General features: G+C 47.2%; 1 protein-coding gene across 1 annotated transcript in view; it reads left to right on the forward strand.

The window, feature by feature from the left end:
- Positions 1-13085, forward strand: part of LOC115651213 (NACHT, LRR and PYD domains-containing protein 12-like) — an 86986-nt gene extending 73901 nt beyond the window's left edge. Inside the window, exons 10-13 of the mRNA XM_030562166.1 lie at positions 5744-5914; positions 11122-11292; positions 12315-12506; positions 13049-13085. Coding sequence (XP_030418026.1) covers positions 5744-5914; positions 11122-11292; positions 12315-12506; positions 13049-13085 — 571 coding nt within the window. The remainder of the gene's footprint in view (positions 1-5743; positions 5915-11121; positions 11293-12314; positions 12507-13048) is intronic.
- Positions 13086-14112: the final 1027 nt, after the last annotated feature.

Genomic DNA, 14112 nt, shown 5'->3' on the forward strand with positions numbered 1-14112 from the left:
CTCAGCCAGCAGTCTGTTGCTTCCATTCCCTCCTGTCTGCAGCTTCCCACACTGCAAGAACTCACTGCCATCAGCCAGGTACTTGATTAACACTGGTGACCGGACATGAAAAATCCAGTTACCACAGGAACCTGTGCCCGCCTTGTGTAGTTTGAGCAGGCATTGTCCCCACCACCCCAATTTCCACCATCCTCGATTTCTCCGGATCTCTGCTTAGCTGTCAGGGAAGGAGGAGGCTCCCCCTTCCCTCTCCTCGGCTGAGGTTGGCAGACAGCTCCAGGACACTGCGTCCTGGGTCCTAGTGCCTGTCATCGCCATCTTCTATGTGTGCTGGGTTCCATTTCTGGACAACTGGTGAGTGCCATTGGCAGGAGGAAGAGGCAGTACCAGAGTGGTAGGGTGGGAAGCTTGCACAGAACCTGCACACACTCTGTCCAGGTCCAGCCGCAACTATTGCCCTCCCCCACCTCCATATAAGCAACAAATTCCCACACATTTGTAGGAGAAACAAAACAAAACATCCCATTCTGGATACCAGTGAGTACTTTAACTTTTACAGCTCCTTCTATCAAGGGGTTTCTGATTTATGATGCACTGTGTACAATACTGTATTGAAGTGTTTTCTGTTCTGGGGTGCACAGGCAACCAAGTTCTTTCCTTATACTCAGCCTAGTTCCACAGGCCAACACAACTTTGTACTTTTAAGGGGTTGAAAAAGCACTGGAGGAAACTCAACACACAACGTTGTAGGTTTCTCCCTCTTCTCTCCCTCAACAATTTTAAATCCACTTCTTAGCAGGCTAATAGTCTAAGACAGGGTTCTGTCCATTTGCTGGGTCTCTAGCAGCTCAATCCATCAGAAAAGTACCTCACATTTGATTTCTTTTGAGTTTCATTCCAAAAAGTTAAAGCTCAATAAAGCTTAAGTTAGTTCTCATTTTTCTGCCCCAACTCAAACTAACTTCTTTCCCAAGTGGAAAATCGTGGGTAAGCATGGAATGAGTGAGAGGCCCTGTCTACACTGGCAAATTAAAGCACTCTAGCTTGCCAGCTCAGGGGCGTTAAACACGCTCTCCCCACCCCTCCCTCGGCGCAGAAAGTTTGAGCGCTTTAAAGCACTGTTGTGGACAAGCTTTGAGCACTGAGAAGTGGATTACCAGGAGTGCTGGAAGAGCTCTCTCCCCACTGCTCACCAGTGACCACATTCATGCTTCAAAGCACTGCTGCGGGAGCACTGCCGCGGGAGCACTGCCACAGCAGCACTTTGAACTTTCTAGTGTAGACTTAGCTTGATTCTAGAAGGGAATGAGAACACAGACCAATTCCTGTTGACAGTTACACCTGGGTAGCTTTATTGACTTCAGGGAGAACCGATTTTTGCAAAGAATGGATTTTGGTCCCTTCTGCTTTTTCACACCTCATATAAGCAGAATCTCATTCAATTTCCTCCCCAAAACTCTGAGCTCTTTAAGGGGAAAAAAATAAACAAGGTCTGCTTGATTTACACATGCAAATGAAACAGGAAGCTCTCCTTTCATTCTACACCAGCCTTAAACAAACACCAGACCTGATGTAAGAAGGGTGTCACTACAGCAGTTCTTTGAAAGATCCTTAATGGTGCTTTTAAGATGCTGATTTTCAGTGAAGTCTTTTTGTTCAGGGGGGCAGAGAACACAACAGGAAATAGCTCTGTTTTGTCAACTCCTAGGCCTGGTCTACACTACGACTTTAGGTCGAATTTAGCAACGTTACTTTGATTTAAGCCTGGACCCGTCCACACGATGAAGCCCTTTTTTTTACTTAAGGGGCTCTTTAAATCAATTTCTTTACTCCACCTCTGACGAGGGGATTAGCGCTGAAATTGGCTTTGCTGTGTCGAATTTGGGGTAGTGTGGACGCAACTCGACAGTATTGGCTATCCCAGAGTGCTCCATTGTAACTGCTCTGGACAGTTCTCTCAACTCAAATGCACTGGCCAGGTAGATAGGAAAAGGCCCTCGAACTTTTGAATCTCATTTTCTGTTTGGCCAGCGTGACAAGGTGCAGGTGAGTGCAGATCTCATCAGCACAGGTAACCATGATAGAGTTCCAGGATCGCAAAAGAGCTCCAGCATGGACCGAACGGGAGGTACGGGATCTGCTCGCCGTATGGGGAGACAAATCCATGCTAGCTGAACTCTGTTCCAGTAAACAAAATGCCAAAACATTAGAAAAAGTCTCAAAGGGCATGAAGGACAGAGGCCATAATAGGGATGCACAGCAGTGCTATGTGAAAATTAAGGAGCTAAGGCAAGCCTACCACAAAACCAGAGAGGCAAATGGAAGGTCCGGGGCAGAGCCACTGACATGCTGCTTCTATGCTGAGCTGCATGCCATGATAGGGGGTGCAGCCACCACTACCCCAACCCTGTGCTTTGACTTTGTCAATGGAGAATCACGCAACAAGGAAGCGGGTTTTGGGGACAATGAAGATAGCTCACAGCAAGGAAGCGGAGAAACCGGTTTCCCCAACAGCCAAGATATGTTTCTCACCCTGGACCTGGAGCCAGTACCCCCGAACCCACTCAAGGCATGCTCATGGACCTTGGAGGCAGAGAAGGGCCCTCTGGTGAGTGTACCTTTGTAAATATTACACATGGTTTAAAGGCAAGCGTGTTTAATAATTAATCTGCCCTGGCATTTGTGGCCAGTACAGCTACTGCAAAAGTCTGTTAATGTATGGGGATGGAGCGGAAATTCCGGTGTTCACTGACATTCAGACAACATCCATTCCTTGTCACTCTCTGTGTTATCCTCAGGAGAGTGATATCATTCATGGTCACCTGGTTGAAATAGGGTGCTTTTATTAAGGGGACATTCAGAGGTACCCGTTCCTGCTAGACTGTTTTCCTGTGGCTGAACAGAAATGTTCCCTGCTGTTAGCCACGCAGTGGGGGGAGTGGTGAAGTGATCATCCCAGCGAATAGCGTGGTGGGCGAGGGGGTTGGGTTTGTGCTGCACGCTAACCCACAAACCACAGCCCCTCCTTTTAAATTGCAAGCCCATTTTAAATGGCCAACCCAATGGCCGCTTGGTATGGGAAATGAGGGTGCTGCTGTTTGAAACCATTCCCACATGTTATGAAAGTTAAAGAAGCCAAAAGACTGTAGCTTACCATGGCTGCCTGCAAGCCAAATTCTGTTGCCTGGCACTGCGTGAGTGATCTCTCACGCCACACTGGCAGGCCCTCAATATAAGAGGCAAAATGCTACCTTGTAACCAAAGCACATGAGCTGTGTAATGTGAAAAGCAAGGTTTAACGGGAAAGTGATCCTATTGCTCTCTAAATTTTTCACCACCAATCTCCCTTTTCCCCCAGCAGCTGCAAATGTTTCTCCTTTGCAGAGGCTAGCGAAGATTAGAAGGTAAAAAAAACACACTTGAGATGAGATGTTCTCAGAGCTACTGCTGTCCTCCCAGACTGACAGAGCACACCAGAATGCGTGGAGACAGACGATGTCAGAGTGCAGGAAAGCACAACAGGAATGCAAGGAGAGCTGGCGGGCTGAAGAGGATAGGTGGCGTCAGCTTGCTGACAGAAGGCAAGAGTCGATGCTCCAACTGCTGGAGCATCAAACTGATATGCTCCTGCGTATGGCTGAGCTGCAGGAAAGGCAGCAGAAGCACAGACCGCCGCTACAGGCCCTGTGTAACCAACAGCCATTCTCCTCAAGTTCCATAGCATCACTGAACAAACAGGAAGGGGACTGAGGGGCGAGGCAGTAGAGTTCAAACCGATGGCCAGAGAGGTGAGAACAGGCATTGTGGAACACCATCTGGAGGCCAGTTGCAGCTCTGTAATCACCATGGTGTCTGCATTGGCTCCGCTGCGTGGGAGCCACAGCGCAGAAAGCTCTATGCCTCTCATCGGGGTGAGGTTTTTTTTAGGGCTCTGCATCTGTGCAGTTTCTGTGCACTAAGTGGCTTGGCAGTGTGTGCACCTCGGGAGTTACAGCGCTCAAAGCTGCTTTACTGTGCACAAACCTGCCAGTGTAGACGGGGCCTTGCTTCCTCTACTTAAGTGGATTTTACACCTGAGTGGTTTTCTTTTACATAATAAAAGCTGGCTGCCTCCCAGACTGCAGTCAGAGTGACACAGGGTGTGTGGTGTAGAGTCCGTAGCTTGGGGGAAACACCTGCAACAGGGATTGGCTTTGCCCTGTGGGCCGTGTGGAGAGCTGAGGGTAGAAACACAAGGCTGAAAGGTGAGCAGTAGGGAATGCTGCAGTGTTCATCCTCATACAGATGAGCACTCCACTACCCAAGAGGAAGGACAGATCCGTCATGCTACTTCTTACTCAGAAGTATCTGTCTGAATAATTGAGTGTAGTGAGAGTAGAATAAACTTGTTAATTTTACATAAATAGATATGTACGTAGATAAATGTGTGATGTCTTTTTTTTTTGTTTGTTTAATGTGTGATTCATACTTAGGCCCTTCCTTCGTATTAGCCTTAAGCCCCTCATAACCTTAATCAGGCCCTGAGTCTACCCAGCCTCTGACTGCCAGAAGCTGGGAGTGAACGGATCACTTAAATGATTGCCTGTTCTGTTCCTTCCCTCTGAAGCACCTGGCAATGGCCACTGTTGGGAGACAGGATACTGGGCTAGATGGACAATTGGTCTGACCTAGTCTGGCTGTTCTCATGAAATGAAGAAAATATTCTCTGTGTGCCTGCAGAAGAGGCTACTGTTGACATAAACTGGTTCAAATCACTGGCTAAGCACCCAGCTTTTGTCATCATTAGTTCCTTTTACAGGCACAGAAAGAATACTTTCTTCATTTCAGTTTATTCAAGTAGTTCAGTTCAATGACTGCTTCATTCACAGCTGAGAAACCAATTGGGAGTGGAAAAAGCAAGAAAGTTTGTTTTCCTCTTCAAATCTACGAGCAGAAATGAGGTGTGAGAAGATGAGATCTACTAATTCTGAAATCGTGGAAGGACATGGTGACCACAGATAATTTGTTCAATTTATTAACTACAGATCTCGTTGACTTGTATGCATGGGCAGCATGTGAAGCACCCCCCTTTGGGGAGGCTAGCCCCCTGACCATGCCTGAGGCCCTGGACCTACCTTGCCCCTTCTGCAGCCTCCCCCCCCCCCCCCGCGTGTGCTGGAGCCCCAGCCAAACCACCCCAAGCACCGGCCCACCCGCCCCTGCTGCCCCGAGTCCTGGATCACTGAATGGCCTGAGCAGTGGCCCAACATCCAGGCTGATGCAAGCAGCCTTTGGCTGCCCTCAGACTGGCCCAAGCCGCCTGCTGACCCAGGATGCCCTGAGCTCCAAGCCACTGCCCGAGCTGAGTGCCCACTGGCTTTGGCGGAGATAGTGAGCAAGGGCACATCTTCTGGGTGGAGCATGGGCAGGGCCATGGCCTGGAGTAGGGGAGGCTAGCCTCCCTTGACCTATTATACACACCTCACATGCTTGTATGCTCTTATATCTGTTCATTCAGATTAGAACTCTTTTCAGGCACTGCTGCAGAAACTTGCACTTTGTTTTAAAAAAGTATTTTTATTAAACTAAACTGTTGTGTAACTCAGTCTTAACTGTAGGGCAGCTGTCACACCATCCTCATGACATTACTATAGTGCTAGAACTCCTGAAAAGAGAACCTGTTGAAACACATTCATGAATCCAGTTGATTTTGGAGAATCAAGCAAACAATTCCACCTGTTGGTTTTTTTTTTGTCTGTTGCAGGTTGGGAGACTGTGGTATCACAGCCTCTAGTTGCAAGTATTTTGCCTCAGTTCTCAGTATGAATCAAACTTTGAAAGAGCTGGACCTGAGAGGCAGCAAACTGGGAGATTTAGGAGTGAAGCAGCTGTGTGAAGGATTGAAACATCCCAACTGCAAACTGCAGAGACTGGTGTAAGTACTTGGGGGTTCCCTTCATGGTTTTCCATTAAGTGCAGTTCTGCTTCACTCTCCAGTCTGTGTATATGTGGCTCATTACAGATAGCAAGTGGAACATTGTGCTGGGTGCCATCTTATAAATGATGTTAAAGACCTGAGAAAAGTGCAGAAAGTGTAATTATGGAAATAAGTGCTCCTGGGGCTGAAATGCTGAGCACAGATCTTCCTGTAACTTGAAGGTTGTAGTGACAGTTCACTCGACAGGTCTTTCTCCTCACAACACATCTGAAGGGCACACCAGTGGCCCAAAATATGTCACTGTTTAGAAATTTTGATAAATGATAGAAATAGCCAATGATAGTTAAGGCCAGATCCAACAGCACTAATCCAGGCCTTGTGGTGTGGGTTGTCACCTGGGTCAGAGGTGTCACTAAAACATCCCAGACCACACACTGCATGTAGGAAAGAAAGAAGACTGTTCTCTGCCCTCCCCCATCACTCTCACCCATGTGAGTGTGAAGATAAGGAGCCATAAGAGGTGGGACACCCTACCATCAGCCAGAAGTGAGCATCTGACACTGCTCCCTTACAGCAGCTGGGAGGTGAAATAGAGGTGTGGTTTTGGAGTCTCAGTGTTATTCTGGATGGCATCAGTGCTCTTATATTTGTTCATTCAGATTAGAACTCTTTTCAGGCTCTGCTGCAGAAACTTGCACTTTGTTTTAAAAAGTGTTTTTATTAAACTAAACTGTTGTGTAACTCAGTCTTAACTGTGGGGCAGCTGTCACACCATCCTCATAGCATTACTATAATGCTAGGACTTTGGAAAGGAGAACCTGTCACACTTGGACAAGAAGTGGAAGCTTGGACAAATGACCAGGGAGGAGTATAAATATATTGCTCAGGCATGCAGGAGTGAAATCGGGAAGGCCAAATCACACTTGGACTTGCAGCTTGCAAGGGATGTTAAGAGTAACAAGAAGGGTTTCTACAGTTATGTTAGCAACAAGAAAACAGAGAAAGTGTGAGCCCCTTACTGAATCGGGGAGGCAACCTAGTGACAGAGAATGTGGAAAAAGCTTAAGTTCTCAATGCTTTTTTTGCCTCTGTCTTCACGAACAAGGTCAGCTCCCAGACTGCTGCACTGGGCAGCACAGCATGGGGAGGAGCTGACCAGCCCTCTGTGGAGAACAAAGTGATTCAGGACTATTTAGAAAAGCTGGACGAGCACAGGTCCATGGGGCCGGATGTGCTGCATCCGAGGGTGCTAAAGGAGTTGGTGGATCTGATTGCAGAGCCATTGGCCATTACATTTGAAAACTCATGGCAATCGGATTAGGTCCCGGATGACTGGAAAAAGGCTACTGTTGTGCCCATCTTTAAAAAAGGGAAGAAGGAGGATCTGTGAAACTACAGGCTAGTCAGCCTCACCTCAGTCCCTGGAAAAATCATGGAGCAAGTCCTCAAGGAATCAATTCTGAAGCATTTAGAGGAGAGGAAAGTGATCAGGAACAGTCAGAATGGATTCACCAATGGCAAGTCATGACTGACTAACGTAATTGCCTTCTATGATGAGATAACTGGGTCTGCGGATGAGAGGAAAACAGAGGATGTGTTATTCCTTGACTTTAGCAAAGCTTTTGATACAGTCTCCACAGTATTCTTGTCAGCAAATTAAAGAAGCATTGACTGGATAAATGGATTATAAGGTGGGTAGAAAGCTGGATAGATCATCGAACTCAACAGGTAGTGATCAATGGCTCCATGTCTAGTTGGCAGCCAGTATCAAGTGGAGTGCTCCAAGGGTCGATCCTGGGGCCGGTTTTGTTCAATATCTTCATTAATGATCTGAAAGCTGGCTTGGACTGCACTCTCAGCAAGTTTGCAGATGACACTAAACTGGGAGGAGTGGTAGATACACTGGATGGTAGGGTTAGGATACAGAGGGACCTAGACAAATTAGAGGATTGGGCAGAGTCCTGTACTTAGGATGGAAGAATCCCATTCACTGTTACAGCCTAGGGACCAAATGACTAGGAAGCAGTTCTACAGAAAAGGACCTAGGAGTTACAGTGGATGAGAAGCTGGATATGAGTCAACAGTGTGCCCTTGTTGCCAAGAAGGCTAACAGCATTTTGGGCTGTATAAGTAGGAGCATTGCCAGGAGATCGAGGGACGTGATCATGACCCTCTATTTGTCATTGATGAGGCCTCACATGACAAGAAGTATGTGGAAAAATTGGAAAGAGTCCAGAAGAGGGCAACAAAAATGATAAGGGGGGGTGGAGCACATGATTTATGAGGAGAGGCTGAGGAAATTGGGATTATTTATTCTGCAGAAGAGAAGAGTGAGAGGGGATTTGATAGCTGCTTTCAACTACCTGAAAGGGAGTTCCAAAGAGAATGGAGCTAGACCAGAGGTGGGTAAACTACGGCCTGCGGGATCTTCCTGCCCGGCCCCATAGCTCCTGCCCCAGGAGGCTAGCCCCTGGCCCCTCCTCTGCTGTTCCCCCTCCCCTGCAGCCTCAGCTCACTCCGCTTCTGGTGCAATGCTCTGGGTGGTGGGGCTGCGAGCTCCTGGGGCAGCGCAGCTGCAGAGCCCGGCCTGACCTGGTGCTCTGTGCTGCATGATGGCATGACTGGCTCCCGCCAGGTGGCACAGCTACCTGTCCTTGTGCTCTGGGCGGAGCGGCTGTAGCACCATCAGCCACTGGTGCTCCAGGCAGCGTGGTAAGGGGGAAGAGAGTGGGGGTGGGAGGTTGAGAGAGGGCAGAGGAATTCGGGGTGGAAGTTGGGTGCAGGGGTGTGGATAGGGGTCGGGGTGGTCAGAGGGCAGGGACCACAGGGGTTGAAAGGGGGCAGAGATCCCGGGGGGCAGTCAGAAAGGAGCTTGGGGTTGGATGGGGAGGCGGGGGGCAGTCAGGGGCAGGGGTTCTGGTGGCAGTCAGGGAACTGGGGGGGTTGGATGGGGCAGGAGTCTGGGGGGTGCTGTCAGGGGGCGAGAAGCCGGGGGGATCAGATAGGGGATGGGGGCCATACCATGCCTGGATGTTTGGGGAGGTACAGCCTCCCCTAACTGACCCTCCATACAATTTCCAAAACCCGATGTGGCCTCAGGCCAAAAAGTTTGCCCGCCCCTGAACTAGACTGTTCTCAGTGGTAGCCGATGACAGAACAAGGAGTAATGGTCTCAAGTTGCAATGGGGGAGGTTTAGGTCGGATATTAGGAAAAACATTTTCACTAGGAGGGTAGTGAAGCACTGGAATGGGTTACCTAGGGAGGTGGTGGAATCTCCTTCCTCAGGGTATATCTACACTATGAAATTAAATCAATTTTATAGAAGTCGATTTTTAGAAATCGATTTTATACAGTCGATTGTGTATGTCCCCACTAAGTGCATTAAATCAGCGGAGTATGTCCTCACTACCGTGGCTAGCATCAACTTACGGAGCGGTGCACTGTGGGTAGCTATCCCACAGTTCCTGCAGTCTCCGCTGCCAATTGAAATTCTGGATTAAGCTCCCAATGCTGATGGGGCAAAAACATTGTTGTGGGTGGTTTTGGGTACATGTCATCAGTCGCCATTCCCTCCGTGAAAGGAACGGCTGTCAACCATTTCATGTCTTTTTTTTTTCCTGGATTACTCATGCTGATGCCATACCGCGGCAAGCATGGAGCCTACTCAGCTCACCATCATGTACCTTAAAAGCTCGCTGGTGCTGTCTGCTGACTTAGCGCAACCAACATTCCCATTGTTATTGCTGCTTGCTGTGTGCTCCATAATATCTGTGAGAGTTTATGGTGGGGTGAGAGGTTGAGGCAAATCGCCTGGTGTCCAATTTTGAGCAGCCAGACACCAGGGTGATTATAAGAGCACAGCAAGGCATGCTGTGCATCAGAGCAGCTTTGAAAACCAGTTTCATAACTGGCCAGGCTTCAGTGTGACAGTTGTGTTTCTCCTTGATGCAAACCTGCCCCCTTTGTTGAGTTTAATTCCCTGTAAACCAACCACCCTCCCCACTTTGAAGTAAAGTAACTATTGTTTTGAAACCATGCATTCATTCTTTATTAATTAAAAAAAAATGAGATAACGGACAAGTTAGCCCAGGTGGGGTGGGGGAGAGGGAAGGACATGGCCACATTGCCTGTTGTAGCCACTCTAAAAATCAAACTGTTTGAATGACAGCCTTCTGTTGCTTGGGCCATCCTCTGGAGTCGAGTGGCTGGGTACCCAGAGCCTCCCCCACAGAGTTCTTGGGCGTCTGGGTGAGGAGGCTATGGAACATGGGGAGGAGAGTAGGCGGTTATACAGTGGATGTAACAGGGGTCTGTACTCTTGTTGGCTTTCCTGTAGCTCCAACAGACACTTCATCATGTCTGTTTGCTCCCTCATTAGCCTCAGCATGGCGTCCTGCCTCCGCTTTTCACACTCACTTAATTCTTTTCTGGCCTCTGCCACTGAATGCTCCATGCATTAAACTGTGCCCTATCAGTGCGGGAGGACTGCATGAGCTTGGAAAACATGTCATCACAAGTTCAGGTGTTTTTGCCTTCTAATCTGTGATAACCTCAGGGACGGAGATGATAGGGGGAACATAGAAACATTCTACACTCGACGATTCTGAGGGGACTGCATGGTCACCTGTGCTGCTGAGTGCTGCTGAGTTCACCATGTTGACCAAACAGGAAATGAAAAATTCAAAAGTTCCCAGGGCTTTTCCTGTGTACCTGGCTAGTGCATCAGAGTTCAAAGTGCAGTCCAGAGCTGTCACATTGGAGCACTCTGGGATAGCTCCCGGAGGCCAGTACCATCGATTTGCATCTGCACTACTCCAAATTTGACCCAGCAAGGTCGATTTTAGCACCTCTCCCCTGGCCGGGGAGGAGTACAGAAGTCGATTTTAAGAGCCCTTTAAGTTGACAGAATGAGGTTGATTGTGTGAACGCATTCATTTTAAAATCAACCTAACGCAGCTAAATTCGACCTAACCCTGTAGTGTAGACCAAGCCTTAGAGGTTTTGGAGGTCAGGCTTGACAAAGCCCTGGCTGGGATGATTTAGTTGGAGATTGGTCCTGCTTTGAGCAGGGGGTTGGACTAGATGGCCTCCTGAGGTCCCTTCCAACCCTGATAGTCTATGATTCTATGATTAATTAATACAGTTAATTTTGGAGAATCAAGCAAACAATTTCACCTGTTGTTTTTTTTTTGGTCTGTTGCAGGTTGGGAGACTGTGGTATCACAGCCTCTGGTTGCAAGTATTTTGCCTCAATTCTCAGTACAAATCAAACTTTGAAAGAGCTGGACCTGAGAGGCAGCAAACTGGGAGATTTAGGAGTGAAGCAGCTGTGTGAAGGATTGAAACATCCCAACTGCAAACTGCAGAGACTGGTGTAAGTAGTTGGGGGTTCCCTTCATGGTTTTCCATTAAGTGCAGTTCTGCTTCACTCTCCAGTCTGTGTATATGTGGCTCATTACAGATAGCAAGTAGAACATTATGCTGGGTGCCATCTTATAAATGATGTTAAAGACCTGAGAAAAGTGCAGAAAGTGTAATTATGGAAATAAGTGCTCCTGGGGCTGAAATGCTGAGCACAGATCTTCCTGAAACTTGAGGGCTCTGGTGACAACCAATAGTTCACTAACAGGTCTTTCTCCTCACTGCACATCTGAAGGGTGCAACTGTGGCCCAAAATATGTAACTGTTTTGAAATCTTGAATAAATGATAGAAATAGCCAATGATAATTAAGGCCAGATCCAACAGTGCTAATCCAGGCCTTGTGGTATGAGTGTTCACCTGGGTCAGAGGTATCACTAAAACATCCCAGACCACACACTGCATGTAGGAAAGAGAGAAGACAGTTCTCTGCCCTCCCCCATCACTCTCACCCATGTGAGTGTGAAGATAAGGAGCCATAAGAAGTGGGACACCCTGTCATAAGCTAGAAGTGAGCATCTGACACTGCTCTCTTACAGCAGCTGGGAGGTGAAATAGAGGTGTGGTTTTGGAGTCTCAGTGTTCTTTTGGACTCTCTTTAGATTTAATCCACCCCACCTGTAAACAATTCCAAACAATTCCAAACACCTGTAATAGCATCACTTCTATTTTTAGTGTCCAGAAGGTGATGGGGAGACATCACCGCTTGGACATTTATTTGTGTGGTTTTTCTAAAAAAAAGTTTCCTGTAATACTTTTTATATTCCCAATATAGATGCTTGGTTTACTTTGTTTGATTTCCATGTGTCTATATAAAGTGCATTTTCTTTGCCTATGTTTGTGTGTCTGCCATTCATTGCTTCTCTCTATTGTTCAATTAACATAAGACAGTTCTCATTTTCCTTTATCCCCCAAATTAGCTAGCGAAAAGGAAGATTTCAAACCCTAACACTGTTCTAAATCTCTGACTTCTACAGGCTGTCTTACTGCATACTCACAGCTGGTTGTTGTGGGGATCTTTCCTCTGTCCTCAGTACCAATCAGACTCTGAGAGAGCTGGACCTGGAGAGAAATGAACTGGGAGATTCAATGTTGTTAGTGGGATATTCAGGAGTGCAGCAGCTTTGTGAAGGATTGAAGGATGAAACCTGCAAACTGGAGATACTCAGGCAAGTCATGCTAATTATTTTTGTTTATTATATCACATCCTCAGCTCTGCCATAGGAGGGATGCCAGTCTTCCAATACCCCATCCCCAATTTTCCCCACCGTAAGAAACAAACCAGTTTTTCTCACACACACACACACACACACACACACACACACACACACACACACACACACACACACACACACACACACACACACACACTTTTGTCTTTTGCCATTTATTGAGTGAATTCACACAGAAAAATAATAAGATAAAAACACCCTCTTACCCACGGGCAAATGTTTTTCATTGAGCAATCACTTCTCTTCTGATCTTTCGATACTCTTCTTCAGTGGAAACCTCCACAACACCTTCAAAAGGCAAGCCTGGGAACTCACATTTATAGCACTGCTAGACACTAAAAACCATGGAGCTAGCAGGGTCATTGGTTTCATGGCTTATTACAAAAATTTGTAACACACACCTGCCTGCTAACTGTTAATGGCCCACCTCGTACCTCTTTTGCATAAGAATCCAACCCTTTTTTCCCACTCCATTTCAGGTGGCCTCCTATGACATGCATTACCCCTTATGCTTAACAATCTGACCCAAATTGTATTTAGCTCAGACACTTTTAATTTCTTCCTCAGATCTGAAGAAGAGCTCTGTGTGGCTTGAAAGTTTGTACCTTCTACCAACAGAAGTTGGCTCAATAAAAGATATTGCCTCATCTAACTTGTCTCTCTCATATCTCAGGGCCAACATAGTTACAACAACACTGCAAAGAGACTTTCCTTTATTTATTCGTCAGTACAAGTAGTTGAAATGTCACAGAAAGTAATCTAAAGATAAAAATGCAAAAATCACGTGCTTTGAGCAGTTTGAGAGTGTTTTCAACTACCAATCTCAACTTTGAATGAGCTAGTAATTGAACGGAACTACTTGAATAAACTGAAGAGAAACAAGCATTCCTCTCTGCATCAGGAGAAGAGGCTACTGCTGACAAAAGTTGTTGGAAGTCACTGGCTAAGCACCTGGAACCAGAGTTTGTTGAAGTGATAACCTAGCTTTTGTCACCAGTAGCCTCATCTACAGGCATAGACAGAATATTTTCTTCATTTCAGTTTATACAAGTAGTTCAGTTCAATGACAACCCCTTTCAAAGTTGAGAAACCAGTCGGGAGTGGAAAAAGTGGAAAGTTTGTTTTCCTCTTCAAATCTACGAACAGAAATGAGGTGTGAGAGGATAAGATAAGACGGTTACTCACCTTTGTAACTGTTGTTCTTCGAGATGTGTTGCTCACATCCATTCCAGTTAGGTGTGCGCGCTGCGCGTGCACGTTCGTCGGAAACTTTTTACCCTAGCAACTCCAGTGGGCCGGCAGGTCGCCCCCTGGAGTGGCGCCGCCATGGCGCCCAATATATATCCCTGCCGGCCCGCCCGCTCCTCAGTTCCTTCTTGCCGGCTACTCCGACAGTGGGGAAGGAGGGCGGGTGTGGAATGGATGTGAGCAACACATCTCGAAGAACAACAGTTACAAAGGTGAGTAACCGTCTTTTCTTCTTCGAGTGATTGCTCACATCCATTCCAGTTAGGTGACTCCCAAGCCATACCTAGGCGGTGGG

This window comes from Gopherus evgoodei, chromosome 4, assembly GCF_007399415.2.
Source record: "Gopherus evgoodei ecotype Sinaloan lineage chromosome 4, rGopEvg1_v1.p, whole genome shotgun sequence".
Classification (NCBI taxonomy): Eukaryota; Metazoa; Chordata; order Testudines; family Testudinidae; genus Gopherus; species Gopherus evgoodei.